Source organism: Haliaeetus albicilla, chromosome 26 (genome assembly GCF_947461875.1).
Source record: "Haliaeetus albicilla chromosome 26, bHalAlb1.1, whole genome shotgun sequence".
NCBI classification, from domain to species: domain Eukaryota; kingdom Metazoa; phylum Chordata; class Aves; order Accipitriformes; family Accipitridae; genus Haliaeetus; species Haliaeetus albicilla.
The window spans coordinates 3,942,508-3,962,829 of record NC_091508.1 but is presented as its reverse complement, the minus strand read 5'-3'; the positions used below and the strand labels follow the sequence as shown (position 1 = coordinate 3,962,829).

The following is a 20,322-nucleotide window of genomic DNA, read 5'->3' as shown; positions in this document are numbered from 1 at the left end:
ATGTCGTCTGAAGCACAGGACAAGCTCTTGCTAACACATCTCGTTCTCTGCATGAGAATCTGAAGCCAAGTTGTCCAAAGCTGAAGCAGAACAGTCAGAATTTCCACTCTTTACAGTTGTTTTAGTCAACTCGACCTGTTAAATACTGTCTGGACATACGTACACATACCCGTTCATGCACACACCAAGAGCGAGGGATGATAAAGTCAGCAAGAGCGATAGTAAAAATTAGAATGTGGGGCTATTTGCCACAGCAGACTGCATAAAAAGTCTCTCATTTTGAGGGAACCGGCAGACCCAAAAGATCTACATAACAGTTTGATGAATATGCCTTCAAGGCTGATGCTTTATAACACGAGTGATTTTGGGGTCAGCACACAAACAGGCATACCTACGTACACGCATACAGTATCAACGTTTCTATACACACGAGCGTGCACAGCACATGGTGCACGATATCCGTAGCGAGAGCAACTCTCAGCCCTAATCGGACACGCGGAGTTGCAATCAATTAACAGCAGGGAGACAGCAGATCGAGGATACAGCAAGCTTTGAGAGGCAGGGAAATGCTTCCTTTGCAAGTGGCATGGCTGCGTGATACCAAGAATTTGGAATTACACTGATTTTCGGACAGAATTTGTTCTCTTTTTACATCAGAGCCAATGCTACAAGTTTGCCATCATACGCTGTTCTCTAATCCATAAATCCATCATCATGCATTGCAGCAAGATCACGGAAGGTTTGAAAAGATGGCTTAGGTCCAGTTCGACAGCTGATGATTTTTTGGTGCCTCCAGCGCTGAAACTGATCTTCCCTAGCCACAAGCAGGTTTTTTGGATGCAAAGTCAGATACTGTGATTCTTACTGTTCTAAAGATACTAAATGCCATAAAACCTGCAACCACACCAGATAAAGCTCAAATTCAAGCGGTTCTGACCCCTTTCATTCCCATGCTGCGCGTTTCTGTGCAAGTATTTCTGACTCTCTTGGACAAAACGGAATGAAATAGTTCTTACGAGTTAATGACAAAAGGTTGGAACCATCTACTCACACAAACACTAGCGGATTTTCCAGGATTTTTCTTTTTTTCTGGCAGGGGATTTTCCCAAATCTGAAATAAAGAGAGGGCAGGTTGGGTTCTCCTGTTAGTTACTGGGTTTTGACTGCTTGGCAAAGGGAATTGTTACGGGTTTGTGTGGCGGGGTTTTGGTAGCAGCGCAGGGGCCGCAGGGGTGGCTCCTGTGAGAAGCTGCTCGAAGCTCCCTCAGCTCGGAGTCGGACCCGCCTCTGGCCCAGGCCGACGCAATCAGCGACAGCGGCAGCGCCTCTGGGATGAAATATTTAAGAAGGGGAACCTGCAGCGAGTAGGGGGATTAGGAATGTGAGAGGAACAGCTCTGCAGATACCGGGGTCGGGGGGGAGGAGGGGCGCCTGAGGAGGTTGATGCCCCTGCAGCCCATGGAGCTGAACGGTGGAGCAGAGGCCCCCCAAGATGGCCGTGGCTCCATGGGAAAGCCCGCGCTGGAGCCGTGTGTGGCTGAAGACCGGCCCGCGGAAAGGACCCACGCCAGGGAAGTTTGTGAGGAACTGCAGCCCGCGGCAAGGACCAGACCTTCCTGAAGGACAGTCTCCCGTGGGAGGGACCTCACGGTGGAGCAGGGGCCGAGTGCGGAGTCCTCCTCCCCCTGAGGAGGAAGGAGGGGCAGAGACAACCTGTGAGGAACCGACCCCAGCCCCCATGCCCCGCCGCCGGGGGGAGGAGGGAGAGAAACCCGGGAGTGGAGTTGAGGCGGGAAGGAGGGAGGGGTGGGGGGCAGGTGGTCGCAGGTTTGGTTTTGCTTCCTAATATCCTTGGCTTGTTTGGATTTGCAGTAAACTAAACTGATTTTGTTTCTTCCCCAAGTTGAGCCTGTCTTTTGCCCGTGACCATAAGGGGCGAGTGATCTCTCCCACTCCTTATCTCCACCCACGAGCCTGCCTTATGTTTTCTGCTCATCCCACCGTGGCCCGGGGCGGCGGGGGGAGAGGAGAGTGAGCAAGCGGCTGCGTGGTGCTTTGTTACCGGCTGGGCTTCAACCACAACGGGAGTAAGACCAGTTGTTAAGCGCGAGGTTTCCTTCCCTTCCTCAGTATTGATGGGACTGTTCACTTTTCACCCTTAGCACCTTCAAAAACAGACTCTTGTGTCATACAGATTCCTACGCATCTCCTCCTAGAAATTACTGGATGTGTTACTGATGCCATTGATAATTAAATGAAGTTTCAAGCACGATTTCTGCAGTTTGCACAAGCCAACTCTTAAATGGAAGGCAATTAAGGACCACCGCTTTGCCCAGCAGAGGCATTCCAACACCAATCAGGAGGAATTCACGGTCTAGAAGGTGCCATTTCTTTTCCCTAGGAAGTGAGACACACCTGTACAGTGCAACTTTACTATATCCACCGCCATGGGGGGAACAAGAGAAATCCCCTCAGATCTAGCTCTTTTGAATGTCCAAGCAGCTCAGCATTTCGCTTGTCGCCTTCCATATTCCTGAGCAGGAGTTTGACTGGACCCCTCCTGCCACCCGGGCTGCAGAAAAAGTGCAGCGCAGTCCATCCGTTGTTACACACATTTGAAAGACAAAGACTCGTCGCAGGCAGAGGCAGATTCTTTCTCCTTCACGTTCAACAAAACCACCAGCTCAAGAAACAGCAGGAACCGACACCTAGCCAGTATCCGCTCACTGTACTCCACACTCAACACTCTTCACAGGTTTTGTGCTTTGAAGCCTTGCTACGGGGAAGGCTCACGCAGCCACGTTTCAGGCGTCGCTCGGCTTACACAGACATACTGACATACCCAGCTCTTTCCTTGATTTTGGTTTGGAGCGAATTTCCTCTGCGTCGTCCAGCACCAAGTTCCTATATTCATCAAAGCCCTAAAAATCAGCAACAAAAGCCGCTGCTGAGCTACGTGCCCTGCTCTAAACTTCAGCAACAACACCACAAGCTATCGTGAGCTGTGCTGACGTGGGCTGGACAATTAAGACTATTAATTGGAGAGGCACGAGGTATTTCCACCCCCCATGCTAGTTTTTCCTGACAGAAAGAAACAGTTTTATGAATTGGAAGAACAACCAACAAAATACCCAATCCAAAGACATCCTGATACTCACAATGATGCAGCCTTCTAGCCGCATGTTCACTTGCTCATAAAGCCACACCTGGATCCTGGACCTCTGCAAAATGATGGAGGGGGAGAGCACAACAGGAACAGAAACACTCCACACAATTTTGTCCTCTCCTGTGCATTAAGAACTCCCTGCTGCCGATAGCTCGAGGCAGTAACTCTCACGCGTGGTTTCGGTTATGTCATCGGTCATTTTTAAGGTGGTAGACTATTCTGGAAATCCTCTCTGCCTTCACTGGCGAACACGCAACAGCACAGGCTTTAAGACTGTCACGGAAAACATCCCTGCACACGTGACTGCAAGAGCAAACGCCTCTTACAAAGGTAACTCCTTAAGGTGAGAAGGAAAAACGCCCAACTCGGAACTAGCTGTTCTTCTCACGGATCGCAACGACAGCAAGTTCTTCAGTTCAAGCGAGACCGGCTCCAAAAACCCCATCCCGACCTCGGAAAGACCCGTCCGGCGTGCCGCCCCGCTCCCCACACGGCTCGAAGGGCCCTGCGCAAGAAGCACCGGGACGTTCCTCTCACACGGGGCCGAAGCCGCGGCAGCCCGGCGGTACTCACGTTCTGCAGGTAGCGGAAGATGAGGTTCTGGAGCGGAGCGTTAAGGACGCCCCACAGACAGACCACGCACCCCCACCTTTCCTGCCCCAGGGTTCGGTAAAAACGCTGTTAACTGCTGTCATGGGGAACAGCTCAACTACCGGTGAAGGCGGAGGCGGCCAGGCTACGTTTCATACAGGACCTTCAGGAGAATACGAGCATAACAGGGAAGAAGAAAATATTTACAGAAACCATGGCGTACACCAAACCCCATCTCTGCGGACAGAGCCTAGGCCGGGGACAGGGAAGGCTGACGACAGAGCAGGAGGAGGGAAGCAGCGAGGGGGAAGCCTTCCTCGCCGGGCTCTCGCGCGCTCTTCCTCTCTCCCAAAGTCCACGACCGACCGACCCATGCTGGCAGAAGTCTCAGCGGGAGAAAGTCCTTCGGCAGGATAAAGCGTCGGCAGCTTGGGGCTGGGTGACCCTTCTGGAGCCGGAACAGCACTTTGCTCAGTTTTGGTTTCAGACCTTTCCTCTAGGAACGAAGACAGCACAGTGGATTATCAAAGCACGCAAGTGTTTTCTTCCAAACAGAAAGTATTGACAATCCACTCCGACAACCGATTTTTCCTCTGCCAGCAGCAAATGCCTGAGGGCCGCCCCACCTTCACAAATCCTCGTAGGAAGAGAAGAGACTCAAGTTCTTCAAAAATTTAAGAAAATGATTCAAAAGGTAGCTGCTAGGGAAAACGATCCCTGGTGGCAGGGTACACAAGAGACCCCAGTCTCAGCTGTCTTCTGCAGGGTCACAAATTCAGACCGCATGTCTGACCAGCAGGGAAGTTTAGGACAACTGCGTGCAGATACTCCCAATGTCTACCAGTTCACCTGTGCTTTAAGACTCCTTGCAAAGCCTCAGCTAGGAAAAGAATCACCTCTGGGTATCCAACAAAATAATCAGTTTCAATTTATTTCTGTCTTTATTTTCAGCCGTCGATCAGTTCACCAATTTCCATGAAGAAGTCATCCTCATCATTCTCTGGGTCCATGTCAATTTTGTCTTCCTGTTTGCCTCCTGAGATTTCCCAAAGGAACTTCTCAAAGTCGTCTTCCACAGAGAAGGGGGCTTTCCAGGCCCCTGTGGAGCTCAACCCGTCTGTCTTTACTGCTACTCGTGAGGAAGCTGAGGTCGGGCTTGAGACCTCTGATGGTGCCACAGAGTCTGCCTGGCTTCCAATGTGCAGTTCAGGACTGGGAAGAACAAGAAAGAGAGCAAATCAGTGTATGACATTCCTTAAGCAGAGAGATGTTTTCTGCAAACCAGCTCTTAAAATGGTAGTTAATCCCTCCTACCCCTCAGCCTTATGCAGGGATTTTTATTCAATTAACCTGGGGCTGCTTCTACAGTCCAATGTATCAGCAGGTACATTTTGCACTTTGGGGATTTATCCGCGAAGACACAGCATCTGGGGTCTGGCAAAGAAGGTTCCGGTTTTGTCGCCAGAGACACTTTGCCACCTTTACTAATTTGACTGCAAAAAGGTTACCAAGTCAACCTCTGCAGGCGTTCAGAAAACCCAAGAAGCCACTGAAAAGCTGTACCAACTTGCAGCGTTTTCAGGCAAGAATCTAGATAAGCAGTCCAGCCAGCTGCTAGAAACTTATTATTTCAGACGAATTTTTTCTCTGCTGGATTTTGGCATGAAGTATCTCAAAACTCTAATTTTTCCACGTGTGGGAAAAAAAAAAAACCAAACAACTTAGTTTCACGTGAAAGGCACACTGATCAAGAAAAAGAACAAGTTGTGGTTGTTACCTGGTTTGGGGTTTTCCTCTCCCGCGTATGGAGAGGAGGCTGCCCTCTGGCAAAGCCGGAACAACAGCCTAGGAAGAAGCAAGATGGTTTTTAGGATACACAGGTCAAAGACTGCTTTGCAGATTCTTCCTCCGCTGCTTCTCCTCTGGCATTGCTGAGCCTTAACCAAAATACAGAGCCAGGGCACACCTGAAGAAAAGTTAGCGTTCCCTTAAAGTTTACTAACGACCTTGGGTCTTTTTGAAGAACGCAGCATTAAGGGACGTAGCGGAGCATTATGTAAACACTGCCATTCACCTCGTAAAAAGCAGAAAGGTACTACAAGCGTCCTGGCGACCGCTTCTGGATTTAAAAGGGAACGGAGACCCGTAGAACATTTCAGTCTTTCATCTTTTCTCCAAGAGGAGGCTACAACTTGGGCATAAATTTTACTAGGGACCCACTACTGCCTCAGCCGCTCTCCTTACCACAGCTGCTTTTTTAGCTGAAGGCTCCTTCCCGTCGCCACCAGTGGCACTCGGTGGCTTCACAGCCGCCACGGCAGACGGATGACTCTCGGCTGCCTTACGTTTCAGTGGCTGCTTTGTGGGAGAGGTGGCTTTCCCATCCAAAGGCTTCAGGCACCCCTTCCGTCTGGCTAGAGTAAAAGGAAGAGAGAACTGATGCAGTCTTGCTCTGCCTCAGGAAAAAAAAACGACAAACAAACAGGTTCTCTTAACAGCGCCACAACCCTTCTAGTTAAATGTATTTAGCCAGCACAATTCCACTGCCATTTCCCAGACTCTCGGCAGTATTTTCCACACCGTAAACTCTGTTTACCAACAAGCCATAAGAAGGAGCAAAGATATTACAAAAAGGAGCCAGAGTTACAACGTGAAAATTGTCACCCTCTGCCTTTCTTTCAAAGCATGACCTAAAGTAACTCTTTAACATACAGTCAACACTTACTTTCAGCTAACCATTCCAGAAGTTGAGCTGCCCGTTCCCCTGGTGATACGGCAGCACCCTTTCGGGGGCTTTCAACCCCATCTCCCGGAGATTTCACCAATATCCTCTTTGGAAGCTGATAAGCTGACCCTGAAACCACACTGGATTCAGGACTCCCTGATGCTGCAGTTTTATCCTTGATTGCCTGTTCAGTAGGAGATGGCACAGCAGCTGCTTCCTTCTGAAGCTTCTCTTCTTGGCGTTGCTTCAGTTGCCGCTTCTCCCACATTATCTCTTCAAGGCTCTTCACTTGAACTTTAGAATTAGTTGCACTCTGATCAGAGGGCTGGAAGGAAGCAAAAGAAGAGGACTAAGGGGACAAAAATCTATGGAGATTTCATTCAGAAAATCTCAGTAGCAATCCCTCTGAAATAGCTCCGTGTGGAACAGAGCATGTTAATACCATTCAGATCTGACATTTTTCCCCATAAAACGTTGCCTGTAACCTGTAACAAGATCCATGCTTTGCTGTGGAAATAGTTTCAAAAGCCTACAATTCCCAACACAGCAAGCTTCTTCAACAGAGCAGAAGACTCTAGCTGTAATCTAGTACATTCTTTTTCAGCAACAGGAAGCCATACAAGCTCCCCCAAGACAGCATTCCCTGACAGACTGATTTCCTCTAATACAAACCTCCAGCCTTTTCTATTAAAGTTCTTAGCCCAGGATTTTAAGATCTCCTTCTTCCAGTCTCACAGATAAAGTCACGGAGAAGAAAAACATTAACCTCGCAGATTTTATCTGGTGCTAATAGGGTTTCTTATTCACTGTCAGGTATAATAAGATTAATTCAAAGCTTGGGGTTTAACACGTTGTCTGGAAATGCTATTCAAAGTAGTGACAGGACTTGCGACAGCACTGCAGCGCTTACCAAATGCGGAAAGGTAGGAACACACTCAAACTGGGAGCATGCAGCCAGTTACAAACAAAACATAACAAAATGTATCAAAAACTGTATGAATAGATAGATGTATGTCTTCACAAAGGACTCACCTCTGCAGCTGCAGAGACAGCTTTGGGAAAAGGCTTGCTCAATTCCACTATCATCTTTTCTTCTCTTCCAGGTGCTTCAAAACAAGCAAAAAAAAAAAAAAAAAAAGAAGATCATCAGTTTGTCAACAGCAGAAATAAAGAAACCTGGCTACCTCTGTTTCCTTGTTCTGTCTATTTCCTCACGTCTAATAATGGGACAGAGGGAAAGGCTACAGTAAGCAATCCCTGCACCGTTCCAGCTCTCTTTCCCTCAATCGCACTATTCTCTTTTTACGTGGCTTATATAATCCAAACGGTATCTTTAGCGCTCTGCCAATTTTGACAAAAACTGGCCCTCACATTAAGAAGTTGATACATGCTTTGCAAACATAGATACATCAATAACTGAGTTAAACAATGCATATGCCAAAGAGGAAGGTAAGCCTGGATTCAGCCCAGGGAAGATCCCATACCACAAGCGGATGGCAGAAAAAACAGAAGCAAGAAACTAGGCTACAAAGCTCCTCAGTGGAAGAATTTTCCAGTGGGAAATACAGAAAGCTATCACGCGATTCATGGAAAAGAATATGGTTGCATATTCTGGCACTTCCTTGCCTTCTGACTTTGTAGCCTTAAACTCTTCTACCCTCTACGATATGCAGAAGGAAAAAGCAAAGCAAAACCTCAGCAAACTGAATTTGCTCAACAGGGGAAGCGCTTCACCAGGGCAGGTATCAAATCACCTTATTACCTATTAGCTTTGTGATCCGTAACAACCTCCTCCCTGTCGGGGCAGGTTCAGGTTGTGCTGGTGGAGCTGGCACTTTTCCTCCACTCTGCTGCACCCGCAGAGCTTTCTCCCGCTTGATTTCTTCCAAGGTTTTAACACGCACTTCTCCTGCTGGCTTGGCTTTACGTGCCGGCTCTGCCGGGCGCGCTTGGCTGAGCACAGACGGAGCAAGTGTGCTCTGCTTCTTGGGTTTGCTCTCAACTTTTGTCTTGGTAGGAAACTCTTTTGTTTTTTGCTTCTCTCGTTCCAATCGCTTGTGGTTTTTTTCAGCCAGGGAGCCTGAGAAAGTTTTGACGTGAACTGCAGGGGAAGGTCTTGCCCCCAAGCTGGGATCTTCTGTTTTACAACGTCCTTCAGTCTGGGGTTTCACTTGGGGTTCTCCTCGTCTCCGATTAGTGCTCTCAAGTCGAATTTCCTCCAGTGTTTTCACATGGATCTCTCCTGCTGGCTTAGCAGCCTTCTCTGTCATCATCAAAAAGAAAGAGAAGCACCAACATTTAAGGAGAGTCCAGCAATATTTAAAGTCTCCAAAATCTGTCACAGTACTAAGGAAAACTAGGTTTGCGTGATCCCAAGAATGCATCTTAGGACAGCACCATTCTGCACGGTATTCTCCTCCTTTAAGCCACTTGTATTTTGAAAACTAGTGCTATCCGGAGAGAGTGGCGACACAAACAGCATTAGTTTATTTTATTTTGTTACTTTCTCAGACCGTTGTCTCTCTGTTCGCATCTCAAACTCCTGCTCCTGGCAGTGCTTCTGTCCTACTTGTGCGTAAGCATACTGCAGCTTCTGAGGGTTCACAGCAGTTTTCAAGCGGAAACCTTGATGAGGCACGAGTGGACAGTACACCCCCCCTCTAGAGCCAGATCTCTGACAGTGGCTAAACAGGACAGCTTCAGCACTCAAGCAAGAGGAATCAGGCAGGCTTTTTAAACTAATTTTAGGGCTGTATGGAAGTTCATGGAAAGACAAAAGGGGAAGGCATACTTAATAGCCAGTTCGTACCTGTCTCTGTACGGCTCTGTTCAGAGGGCAGTCCTAGCCTCTCCTTCAGAGACCTGGGGACTTGAACTACAAGAGAGAACAGAAAAAGTTCGGCAGACTGCATAAATCTCCATTTGGTGCTCACGTTTCACAATGAGAGCCATCACTTCACTGGGATTCAGAGCTACCTTGAGCCCTCAACCAACACACAAAAAGAACCACTAGAAGAAAGGACAAACAGCAAACCTAAGCAGGAAATCTGTGCATCAAATCCAGATGTCTGCTTAGTAGCCGTACCTCTCTTTGGTGCGTTGTCAGCATTCTCCAGAACCTCTATCTTCTTCCCCAGCCTGTCAGCAAGGTTGCGCTTTAACGGAAGGACACTTTTACCAGCTTCAGAAAGAGAGAAAACAAGCAATACTTGAAGAACGTTTCTCTGCAGGAGGATTTTAGAACAGTCAGCCACAAACTTCAATGCTTCCAGGGATCTTTTCTTAGATTTGCCTTTCAGCTGCTAACCAAATTTGCCACTTCTGCCTGCCGCCAATACACATCTCTGCCAAAACGGATTTTCCTCCTGCACGCAGCAAAATTACCCTTAAACACAGTCACGTTTAGATGAGGGCACCCGAACAACGGCTCACAAAAAGTTCTTCCCTATGGAGGCTTTCCGTTTTCCCATCCTCTCGCCAAGATTCACTTGAATCACAGGCTCCTCCCCTAAAACAAAGACTAATCTCTTCACTGCACAGAAACCAGTAGCCACTAAGAGCATTGTCCTTCTAGTCCCCGTCCCAGCAAAAGGCACTCTTCTGGTAGCCAAACCACAGAAACGAGTGACTACGCGTAGCAGTAGTGCCACACGTTTTTTGCCTTTCAAAGGAATTTGTGCAGATCTGAACACCACCACTTATACACAGACTCCTATCACGCTACTGTCCGCAAGTGCCACCGTCAGCCTCGTCAACGCTTCAAAAATTGCCTACTTGTATAATACCATCTTCTATAGGTCTGCCCTTTCATTACTGCCCGCTTTTTCCACTTATCCCCTTTTTTGCATACTGACACTCATATTGACATTAGCCTCTCTCTCTGCTGCTACTGCACTTAACCCAACTGCTACTTCTGCCACGTGCTGTCGACACATTAGCTCATTCACAAATCTCACTCAACTTCAGGAACATGAGAGTCCAATTAAGCACACTGGAGAGTCTGTAAGGTGGTGTAATACATGATGAGCTACGGCTTAACGTCAGGCTGATAAAACCCACTTCTGGATCTTTTATTGCAACACAACAACCTGAGCACCTACAAATGCCAAATATTTCCAATCAAACCAGGGCCTTGAAGCATAAAAGCATGGTTTTAATTAGAAAAGGCAGCACCAGCAGGCTAACCTGTCTGAATTATCTTAATTATTACTTGACCTTTTGGTTGAGGAGCCGTGAAGTGGAAACAATAGTATTTGCTGTTACCTTGCTTTGTAGACAGACTCACAGTTCTCACTACCGTCCGTACAATTTCCTTTTCTGGCACAGGAATAGCCCGAGATTGGAGCGGAGGAACAGAAACTCCTGAAGGACCTTCTGATCATAGCAAGCAAAACATGAGGATGTTTAGGGAAAAAGAAAACAACTAAAAAAACAAACAACCAACCAAAATAAAAGAACTATCACAAAGACCAAAGACATTAGTTATCCATTACTGTGAAACATACAATGACCACTGCATGTAAATAAGAGAAATGAGCAATTTCCCTCTGATTTGCCCTTGGAATTCCAATCTAGAATATCAGCTGTTGGAGTTTAAGAAAACAGATTGCATGCCAAAGTAGCTCAAGGCCTGCAACTAAGCATGGAAGTCTGTCCCTCAAGCGGTTCTCAGCTGCAATCACCTCCCAGTCTGAACCCAACAGCCCCCAAAATTTTCCTTTCTCGTGCCAAGAATTGTATTCACCATTGCATAGCCAGCTATCCAGGTAGTATCAGAAGCTTAAAAAAAAAAAAAAAAAAAAAAAAAAAGATGAAGGTGAACAGAACGCAGAAGTAAGGGATCTTAACTCACCACCTTGGTTTTTTGTTGTTTCCTTTAGTTTCTCCAATTTGATTTCTTTAACTCTTTTTAATCCAAAATTTAAGTTGTCCTCTGAAAACAGAAAATCGTTACTGAAGCTGAGGCCTAAAGGCACATGTTGAAGAGCACACATCCTCAAGCTTCTTACAGCTCAGAACCCTTCCAAAGTCTTCCAAATAAACCCTCTCAACACTCCCCACCAGTAAAAAAAGCCATAGAACGGATGGGTATTTTGGTAAGCAACTGGCACCTCTCCTCCCATCCTACAGAGTAAAACCTACCGTCTTAAGCGTTTTAATCCATCTACACGATATTAGATTCCTCTGTCATTAGACATGGCTTCTTCCCACAGTGTTTGAAAGGACACATTTGCAGGCATTTAAACTCCACGCTGTGGCTCTATTTTGTTTTACAAAAGTCAACAGGGAGGAGTTGACCTGTCTGACCCAAGGGACATACATTATTAGAGAGGAATGAGCTCGTGGAAATAACTGACTCCATCCAGCTACCCGATGCTCTATCGTAGTTTTAGAACATATCGCTTTGGAGTTAATCGTCAAGTTCTCCTTCCAAGCCATCCTACTACAGCTGCTAGAATACCTTGCTTTGTATTAGCCCTGCCTTTCCTAGTGGAAATTATCCGCGATCCACTACAGGCTTCTGTTGCCGGTTGCTGGACAGGTGTTTTAGTTTCATCTCCTTCTTCAGAAAGCTGCTCTGAAAGTCCAAAATAAAACCTATTCAGTTATGGAGCAGGGATTATACAAGACGTTTCATGCTTATGTAGCACGTACAATGACATTTCAGTCCACGGTTCATATTCTGTTCGTATTCTTAACTACAAGCAACTGTTTGTGGGAGGTTTTTTTAAACAGTTATATTGACTTGACAGGCTCATATAAGCAAGAGCTATACCGGGGAAAAAATATTTAAGACTCCAGACTCTGGTCCGTAGCTTTAAACACTACACAGTTCAGGTACTCTGTGAATTTATACATTCACCTCCAGCAGAAATGCCTTCAGTAAGTAAAAAGTACCCATCTTCATCATCATCTGCAGCACTGATTACAACTGCCTGGAGGATGTGTAGGACTTGGGACCTTTTCAGAGCTTTCCACTTTCATCACCCCCCTCAGCTGCCGAGAGGGACTCGACTGCACAGAAAGTCTGTTTTGCTGCAGTGACGCCTGAGCCATTTTCACATCATCTTCTGCAGGCTCAGGTGGACTTGGAAGCGTAGCTAGAGGAAGACGAGGATCATCTCTCATTTGGCCATGTAAAACTTTCACCCCAACCTTGCACTCACTGTCTAGATACGGTAGATAAGGCAGATAACCCACCTGGCTGCTGAATTCAGAGTTTCCTATTCCCCACCCCTACGAACACACTAGGAACAACGGCTTCCCTTCACACACTCATCTCGCCACCCTACCCTCCAGAAAAGATTACATGAGGGGAAAGCAACCTGGAGTGCAAAGATCACACAAAGCACAGAGAAGCTGAGCATGAAAGAAAGAATTAAATACCAGAATTACAGTCCGTTTAGCTGAGAGCCTGTGACTGCACACTTCTCCCTACACTCATCAGTGAGCAGTTACTCGATGCCTTCTACGGCATTGTACCCACTCCTGAGTAATATTCAGAATTAATTCTTTAATGCTTAAAGGAAAAGGACCCAAGAAACTCACTTCTGCTTGGCGGGAAGAAGCGCCCATCAACATAGCGTCCTTTCGTGTGACGGAAGGCGCAGTTGGATTTTTGACAGCCAGCTGGTTGATTCTCCCAGTAGCAAGGGATCTCACTGCGTTTTTTCTGGAGACAGACAGAAAGAAAAGCTCATGGTAACACTCGCCTTAGGCTTGCTAAGAGACATAGTTACACGTCATGCCAGAGAGAGGGCTATCGCAGTGCAGTGCGGAAACATCGTTCCAAAGGGCAGTCTATCACTGAAAGCATTGCAGGGCAGATCGACAAAGTTTGCGTACGCTGTAACTACTACATATTATCTAGCTTTCCTGTCATTCCGTTGGAGAAGACGGGGGCTCGCACACATCAGTTCAGGGTGGGCTAAACTAAGACAATGTGCAAAATACTGGGATTATTCAGAGGGAAAAAAATGCCTTAAACTGCCTAGCTTGAATCTATCTCAAGTTATCTTTCAGAGCCTTATTTCCTTCCCATCTTCTCCCTCCCCACCCTGTGCTACCCCAAGACGTCAGAACAACGCCAGCACCTAATACAAAAATGTCTTGCTGAGATATACCTAAGAAATTGATCTTTCTTCCCCCAACTTCCTCCCACCCCCCTCCAAGTAACGGAAACCAGTATCCTTTGAAAGCAAGTAAATCTATCACGTACAAGCACATTCAGGCTGCCGACAGCAAGGAAAAATGCTTTCAGGGATTTAGTTGGAGAACACATCTTTAGCCAAACACTCACATCGACTTCCATGTGTCTGAATCTGCAGGTAGTCTTGAAACAGCGACCCTCCTGCCACAGCCTGCACACTCTCTCATTTCCCAGAGCGGCCGCACAGTGGCGGAAGGAACAGCTGTCTCCCTGTAACCAAAAGGAAACCCACAAAGAGGAAATTAAAACAGTACAGCCTCCAGAATTATCCATGCTAGTAGAACTGGACGCAGAATTGAACTGCTTGTGAAGTTAACAGAAATCTGGATGCTTCCGCCCCCTCCTCTCCTAAAAACTCAACAAGAAACCCCAAAGCAAAAGAAGCCCAAACATACCTTGTCACAGGTGGAATAGAAATAGAAGTAGCAGTCGTCCCCTTGCTTGGACATAATCGACACCGTCTGAGAACCAGCTCAGGTTCGAAGGCTTCGCTCTCAACAGGGACTTCCTCCCGTCCTGGCAAGAGCTGGCTTCGCTCTTTCTTGGACGGAAAGTCTCCTGATGGCTTGAGCGGTCAAATCTTCTTTTTCAAAGTAACCCTAAAGAAAGGTATCAGTAAGTGAAAAAGAAGAAACAGTCCTACTCCCTGGTCTAACCTTCCAGCTTGCTGACCTGCCTGTGTCCTGTACCAAAGACCAAGAAGGGAACAAAACTTTTTTGTTGCACCCCAACAAACGCACGAGAGGAGTACTATTGCACCTACCTGTGGGTACTTGCGGGTTATAAAGCACAAAGTATTTCACTTGGGCAGTCTCTCTTGCTGCTCTACTTTGTGCCTTTAATCGCTTACAAAAATAGTAAAGATGCTTAACGCCCCCCCTGTGTATCAGGACAGTCAGATCACAAGGAAGGCAGAGCACCAGGAACTACGTGTTCTCATCCCCCTTGTCAATCCGTCAGCCTTACCCCAGCCGCAAACAGCTGATGATGATTTACCTGCTGGTTACCGCACTCCACTAGGCTGACAGCGCCCTCGGTGTCACAAGTTACACAGAGAACGCTGCACTATGATGCGTATGCAAACCACCCAGCATGTTGTCTGAAGCACAGGACAAGCTCTTGCTAACACATCTCGTTCTCTGCATGAGAATCTGAAGCCAAGTTGTCCAAAGCTGAAGCAGAACAGTCAGAATTTCCACTCTTTACAGTTGTTTTAGTCAACTCGACCTGTTAAATACTGTCTGGACATACGTACACATACCCGTTCATGCACACGCCAAGAGCGAGGGATGATAAAGTCAGCAAGAGCGATAGTAAAAATTAGAATGTGGGGCTATTTGCCACAGCAGACTGCATAAAAAGTCTCTCATTTTGAGGGAACCGGCAGACCCAAAAGATCTACATAACAGTTTGATGAATATGCCTTCAAGGCTGATGCTTTATAACACGAGTGATTTTGGGGTCAGCACACAAACAGGCATACCTACGTACACGCATACAGTATCAACGTTTCTATCCACACGAGCGTGCACAGCACATGGTGCACGATATCCGTAGCGAGAGCAACTCTCAGCCCTAATCGGACACGCGGAGTTGCAATCAATTAACAGCAGGGAGACAGCAGATCGAGGATACAGCAAGCTTTGAGAGGCAGGGAAATGCTTCCTTTGCAAGTGGCATGGCTGCGTGATACCAAGAATTTGGAATTACACTGATTTTCGGAAAGAATTTGTTCTCTTTTTACATCAGAGCCAATGCTACAAGTTTGCCATCATACGCTGTTCTCTAATCCATAAATCCATCATCATGCATTGCAGCAAGATCACGGAAGGTTTGAAAAGATGGCTTAGGTCCAGTTCGACAGCTGATGATTTTTTGGTGCCTCCAGCGCTGAAACTGATCTTCCCTAGCCACAAGCAGGTTTTTTGGATGCAAAGTCAGATACTGTGATTCTTACTGTTCTAAAGATACTAAATGCCATAAAACCTGCAACCACACCAGATAAAGCTCAAATTCAAGCGGTTCTGACCCCTTTCATTCCCATGCTGCGCGTTTCTGTGCAAGTATTTCTGACTCTCTTGGACAAAACGGAATGAAATAGTTCTTACGAGTTAATGACAAAAGGTTGGAACCATCTACTCACACAAACACTAGCGGATTTTCCAGGATTTTTCTTTTTTTCTGGCAGGGGATTTTCCCAAATCTGAAATAAAGAGAGGGCAAGTTGGGTTCTCCTGTTAGTTACTGGGTTTTGACTGCTTGGCAAAGGGAATTGTTACGGGTTTGTGTGGCGGGGTTTTGGTAGCAGCGCAGGGGCCGCAGGGGTGGCTCCTGTGAGAAGCTGCTCGAAGCTCCCTCAGCTCGGAGTCGGACCCGCCTCTGGCCCAGGCCGACGCAATCAGCGACAGCGGCAGCGCCTCTGGGATGAAATATTTAAGAAGGGGAACCTGCAGCGAGTAGGGGGATTAGGAATGTGAGAGGAACAGCTCTGCAGATACCGGGGTCGGGGGGGAGGAGGGGCGCCTGAGGAGGTTGATGCCCCTGCAGCCCATGGAGCTGAACGGTGGAGCAGAGGCCCCCCAAGATGGCCGTGGCTCCATGGGAAAGCCCGCGCTGGAGCCGTGTGTGGCTGAAGACCGGCCCGCGGAAAGGACCCACGCCAGGGAAGTTTGTGAGGAACTGCAGCCCGCGGCAAGGACCAGACCTTCCTGAAGGACAGTCTCCCGTGGGAGGGACCTCACGGTGGAGCAGGGGCCGAGTGCGGAGTCCTCCTCCCCCTGAGGAGGAAGGAGGGGCAGAGACAACCTGTGAGGAACCGACCCCAGCCCCCATGCCCCGCCGCCGGGGGGAGGAGGGAGAGAAACCCGGGAGTGGAGTTGAGGCGGGAAGGAGGGAGGGGTGGGGGGCAGGTGGTCGCAGGTTTGGTTTTGCTTCCTAATATCCTTGGCTTGTTTGGATTTGCAGTAAACTAAACTGATTTTGTTTCTTCCCCAAGTTGAGCCTGTCTTTTGCCCGTGACCATAAGGGGCGAGTGATCTCTCCCACTCCTTATCTCCACCCACGAGCCTGCCTTATGTTTTCTGCTCATCCCACCGTGGCCCGGGGCGGCGGGGGGAGAGGAGAGTGAGCAAGCGGCTGCGTGGTGCATTGTTACCGGCTGGGCTTCAACCACAACGGGAGTAAGACCAGTTGTTAAGCGCGAGGTTTCCTTCCCTTCCTCAGTATTGATGGGACTGTTCACTTTTCACCCTTAGCACCTTCAAAAACAGACTCTTGTGTCATACAGATTCCTACGCATCTCCTCCTAGAAATTACTGGATGTGTTACTGATGCCATTGATAATTAAATGAAGTTTCAAGCACGATTTCTGCAGTTTGCACAAGCCAACTCTTAAATGGAAGGCAATTAAGGACCACCGCTTTGCCCAGCAGAGGCATTCCAACACCAATCAGGAGGAATTCACGGTCTAGAAGGTGCCATTTCTTTTCCCTAGGAAGTGAGACACACCTGTACAGTGCAACTTTACTATATCCACCGCCATGGGGGGAACAAGAGAAATCCCCTCAGATCTAGCTCTTTTGAATGTCCAAGCAGCTCAGCATTTCACTTGTCGCCTTCCATATTCCTGAGCAGGAGTTTGACTGGACCCCTCCTGCCACCCGGGCTGCAGAAAAAGTGCAGCGCAGTCCATCCGTTGTTACACACATTTGAAAGACAAAGACTCGTCTCAGGCAGAGGCAGATTCTTTCTCCTTCACGTTCAACAAAACCACCAGCTCAAGAAACAGCAGGAACCGAGACCTAGCCAGTATCCGCTCACTGTACTCCAAACTCAACACTCTTCACAGGTTTTGTGCTTTGAAGCCTTGCTACGGGGAAGGCTCACGCAGCCAGGTTTCAGGCGTCGCTCGGCTTACACAGACATACTGACATACCCAGCTCTTTCCTTGATTTTGGTTTGGAGCGAATTTCCTCTGCGTCGGCCGGCACCAAGTTCATATATTCATCAAAGCCCTAAAAATCAGCAACAAAAGCCGCCGCTGAGCTACGTGCCCTGCTCTAAACTTCAGCAACAACGACACAAGCTATCGTGAGCTGTACTGACGTGGGCTGGACAATTAAGGCTATTAATTGGAGAGGCACGAGGTATTTCCACCCCCCATGCTAGTTTTTCCTGACAGGAAGAAACAGTTTTATGAATTGGAAGAATAACCAACAAAATACCCAATCCAAAGACATCCTGATACTCGCAATGATGCAGCCTTCTAGCCGCATGTTCACTTGCTCATAAAGCCACACCTGGATCCTGGACCTCTGCAAAACGATGGAGGGGGAGAGCACAACAGGAACAGAAACACTCCACACAATTTTGTCCTCTCCTGTGCATTAAGAACTCCCTGCTGCCGACAGCTTTGTAACACTTGAGGCAGTAACTCTCACGCGTGGTTTCAGCAACGTCCTAAGCCATTTTTAAGGTGGTAGACTATTCTGGAAATCCCCTCTGCCTTCACTGGCGAACACACAACAGCACAGGCTTCAAGACTGTCACGGAAAACATCCCTGCACACGTGACTGCAAGAGCAAACGCCTCTTACAAAGGTAACTCCTTAAGGTGAGAAGGAAAAACGCCCAACTCGGAACTAGCTGTTCTCCTCACGGATCGCAACGACAGCAAGTTCTTCCGTTCAAGCGAGACCGGCTCCAAAAACCCCATCCCGACCTCGGAAAGACCCGTCCGGCGTGCCGCCCCGCTCCCCACACGGCTCGAAGGGCCCTGCGCAAGAAGCACCGGGACGTTCCTCTCACACGGGGCCGAAGCCGCGGCAGCCCGGCGGTACTCACGTTCTGCAGGTAGCGGAAGATGAGGTTCTGGAGCGGAGCGTTAAGGACGCCCCACAGACAGACCACGCACCCCCACCTTTCCTGCCCCAGGGTTCGGTAAAAACGCTGTTAACTGCTGTCATGGGGAACAGCTCAACTACCGGTGAAGGCGGAGGCGGCCAGGCTACGTTTCATACAGGACCTTCAGGAGAATACGAGCATAACAGGGAAGAAGAAAATATTTACAGAAACCATGGCGTACACCAAACCCCATCTCTGCGGACAGAGCCTAGGCCGGGGACAGGGAAGGCTGACGACAGAGCAGGAGGAGGGAAGCAGCGAGGGGGAAGCCTTCCTCGCCGGGCTCTCGCGCGCTCTTCCTCTCTCCCAAAGTCCACGACCGACCGACCCATGCTGGCAGAAGTCTCAGCGGGAGAAAGTCCTTCGGCAGGATAAAGCGTCGGCAGCTTGGGGCTGGGTGACCCTTCTGGAGCCGGAACAGCACTTTGCTCAGTTTTGGTTTCAGACCTTTCCTCTAGGAACGAAGACAGCACAGTGGATTATCAAAGCACGCAAGTGTTTTCTTCCAAAGAGAAAGTATTGACAATCCACTCCGACAACCGATTTTTCCTCTGCCAGCAGCAAATGCCTGAGGGCCGCCCCACCTTCACAAATCCTCGTAGGAAGAGAAGAGACTCAAGTTCTTCAAAAATTTAAGAAAATGATTCAAAAGGTAGCTGCTAGGGAAAACGATCCCTGGTGGCAGGGTACACAAGAGACCCCAGTCTCAGCTGTCTTCTGCAGGGTCACAAATTCAGACCGCATGTCTGACCAGCAGGGAAGTTTAGGACAACTGCGTGCAGATACTCCCAATGTCTACCAGTTCACCTGTGCTTTAAGACTCCTTGCAAAGCCTCAGCTAGGAAAAGAATCACCTCTGGGTATCCAACAAAATAATCAGTTTCAATTTATTTCTGTCTTTATTTTCAGCCGTCGATCAGTTCACCAATTTCCATGAAGAAGTCATCCTCATCATTCTCTGGGTCCATGTCAATTTTGTCTTCCTGTTTGCCTCCTGAGATTTCCCAAAGGAACTTCTCAAAGTCGTCTTCCACAGAGAAGGGGGCTTTCCAGGCCCCTGAGAAGCTCAACCGGCGTTTCTTTACGGCTATTTGTGAGGAAGCTGATGTCGAGCTTGAGACCTCTGATGGTGCCACAGAGTCTGCCTGGCTTCCAATGTGCAGTTCAGGACTGAGAAGAACAAGAAAGAGAGCAAATCAGTGTATGACATTCCTTAAGCAGAGAGATGTTTTCTGCAAACCAGCTCTTAAAATGGTAGTTAATCCCTCCTACCCCTCAGCCTTATGCAGGGATTTTTATTCAATTAACCTGGGGCTGCTTCTACAGTCCAATGTATCAGCAGGTACATTTTGCACTTTGGGGATTTATCCGCGAAGACACAGCATCTGGGGTCTGGCAAAGAAGGTTCCGTTTTTGTCGCCAGAGACACTTTGCCACCTTTACTAATTTGACTGCAAAAAGGTTACCAAGTCAACCTCTGCAGGCGTTCGGAAAACCCAAGAAGCCACTGAAAAGCTGTACCAACTTGCAGCGTTTTCAGGCAAGAATCTAGATAAGCAGTCCAGCCAGCTGCTAGAAACTTATTATTTCAGACGAATTTTTTCTCTGCTGGATTTTGGCATGAAGTATCTCAAAACTCTAATTTTTCCACGTGTGGGAAAAAAAAACCAAACCAACTTAGTTTCACGTGAAAGGCACACTGATCAAGAAAAAGAACAAGTTGTGGTTG

The 20,322-nt window shown here is 48.0% G+C and overlaps 1 protein-coding gene across 1 annotated transcript; it reads right to left on the bottom strand.

Moving 5' to 3' along the window:
* Window positions 1–5,530: 5,530 nt before the first annotated feature.
* Window positions 5,531–14,141, bottom strand: LOC138682031 (zinc finger CCCH domain-containing protein 11A-like). Its single transcript, XM_069770950.1, has 13 exons — window positions 14,088–14,141; window positions 13,783–13,902; window positions 13,032–13,155; window positions 11,335–11,415; window positions 10,746–10,856; window positions 9,936–9,990; window positions 9,568–9,671; window positions 9,292–9,357; window positions 8,245–8,745; window positions 7,515–7,588; window positions 6,483–6,807; window positions 6,002–6,171; window positions 5,531–5,602 (listed from the first exon to the last, which is right to left on the bottom strand). The coding sequence occupies exons 1-13, from the start codon at window positions 14,139–14,141 to the stop codon at window positions 5,531–5,533; spliced, it is 1,857 nt and encodes a 618-aa protein (XP_069627051.1).
* Between the last annotated feature and the right edge of the window lie 6,181 nt (window positions 14,142–20,322).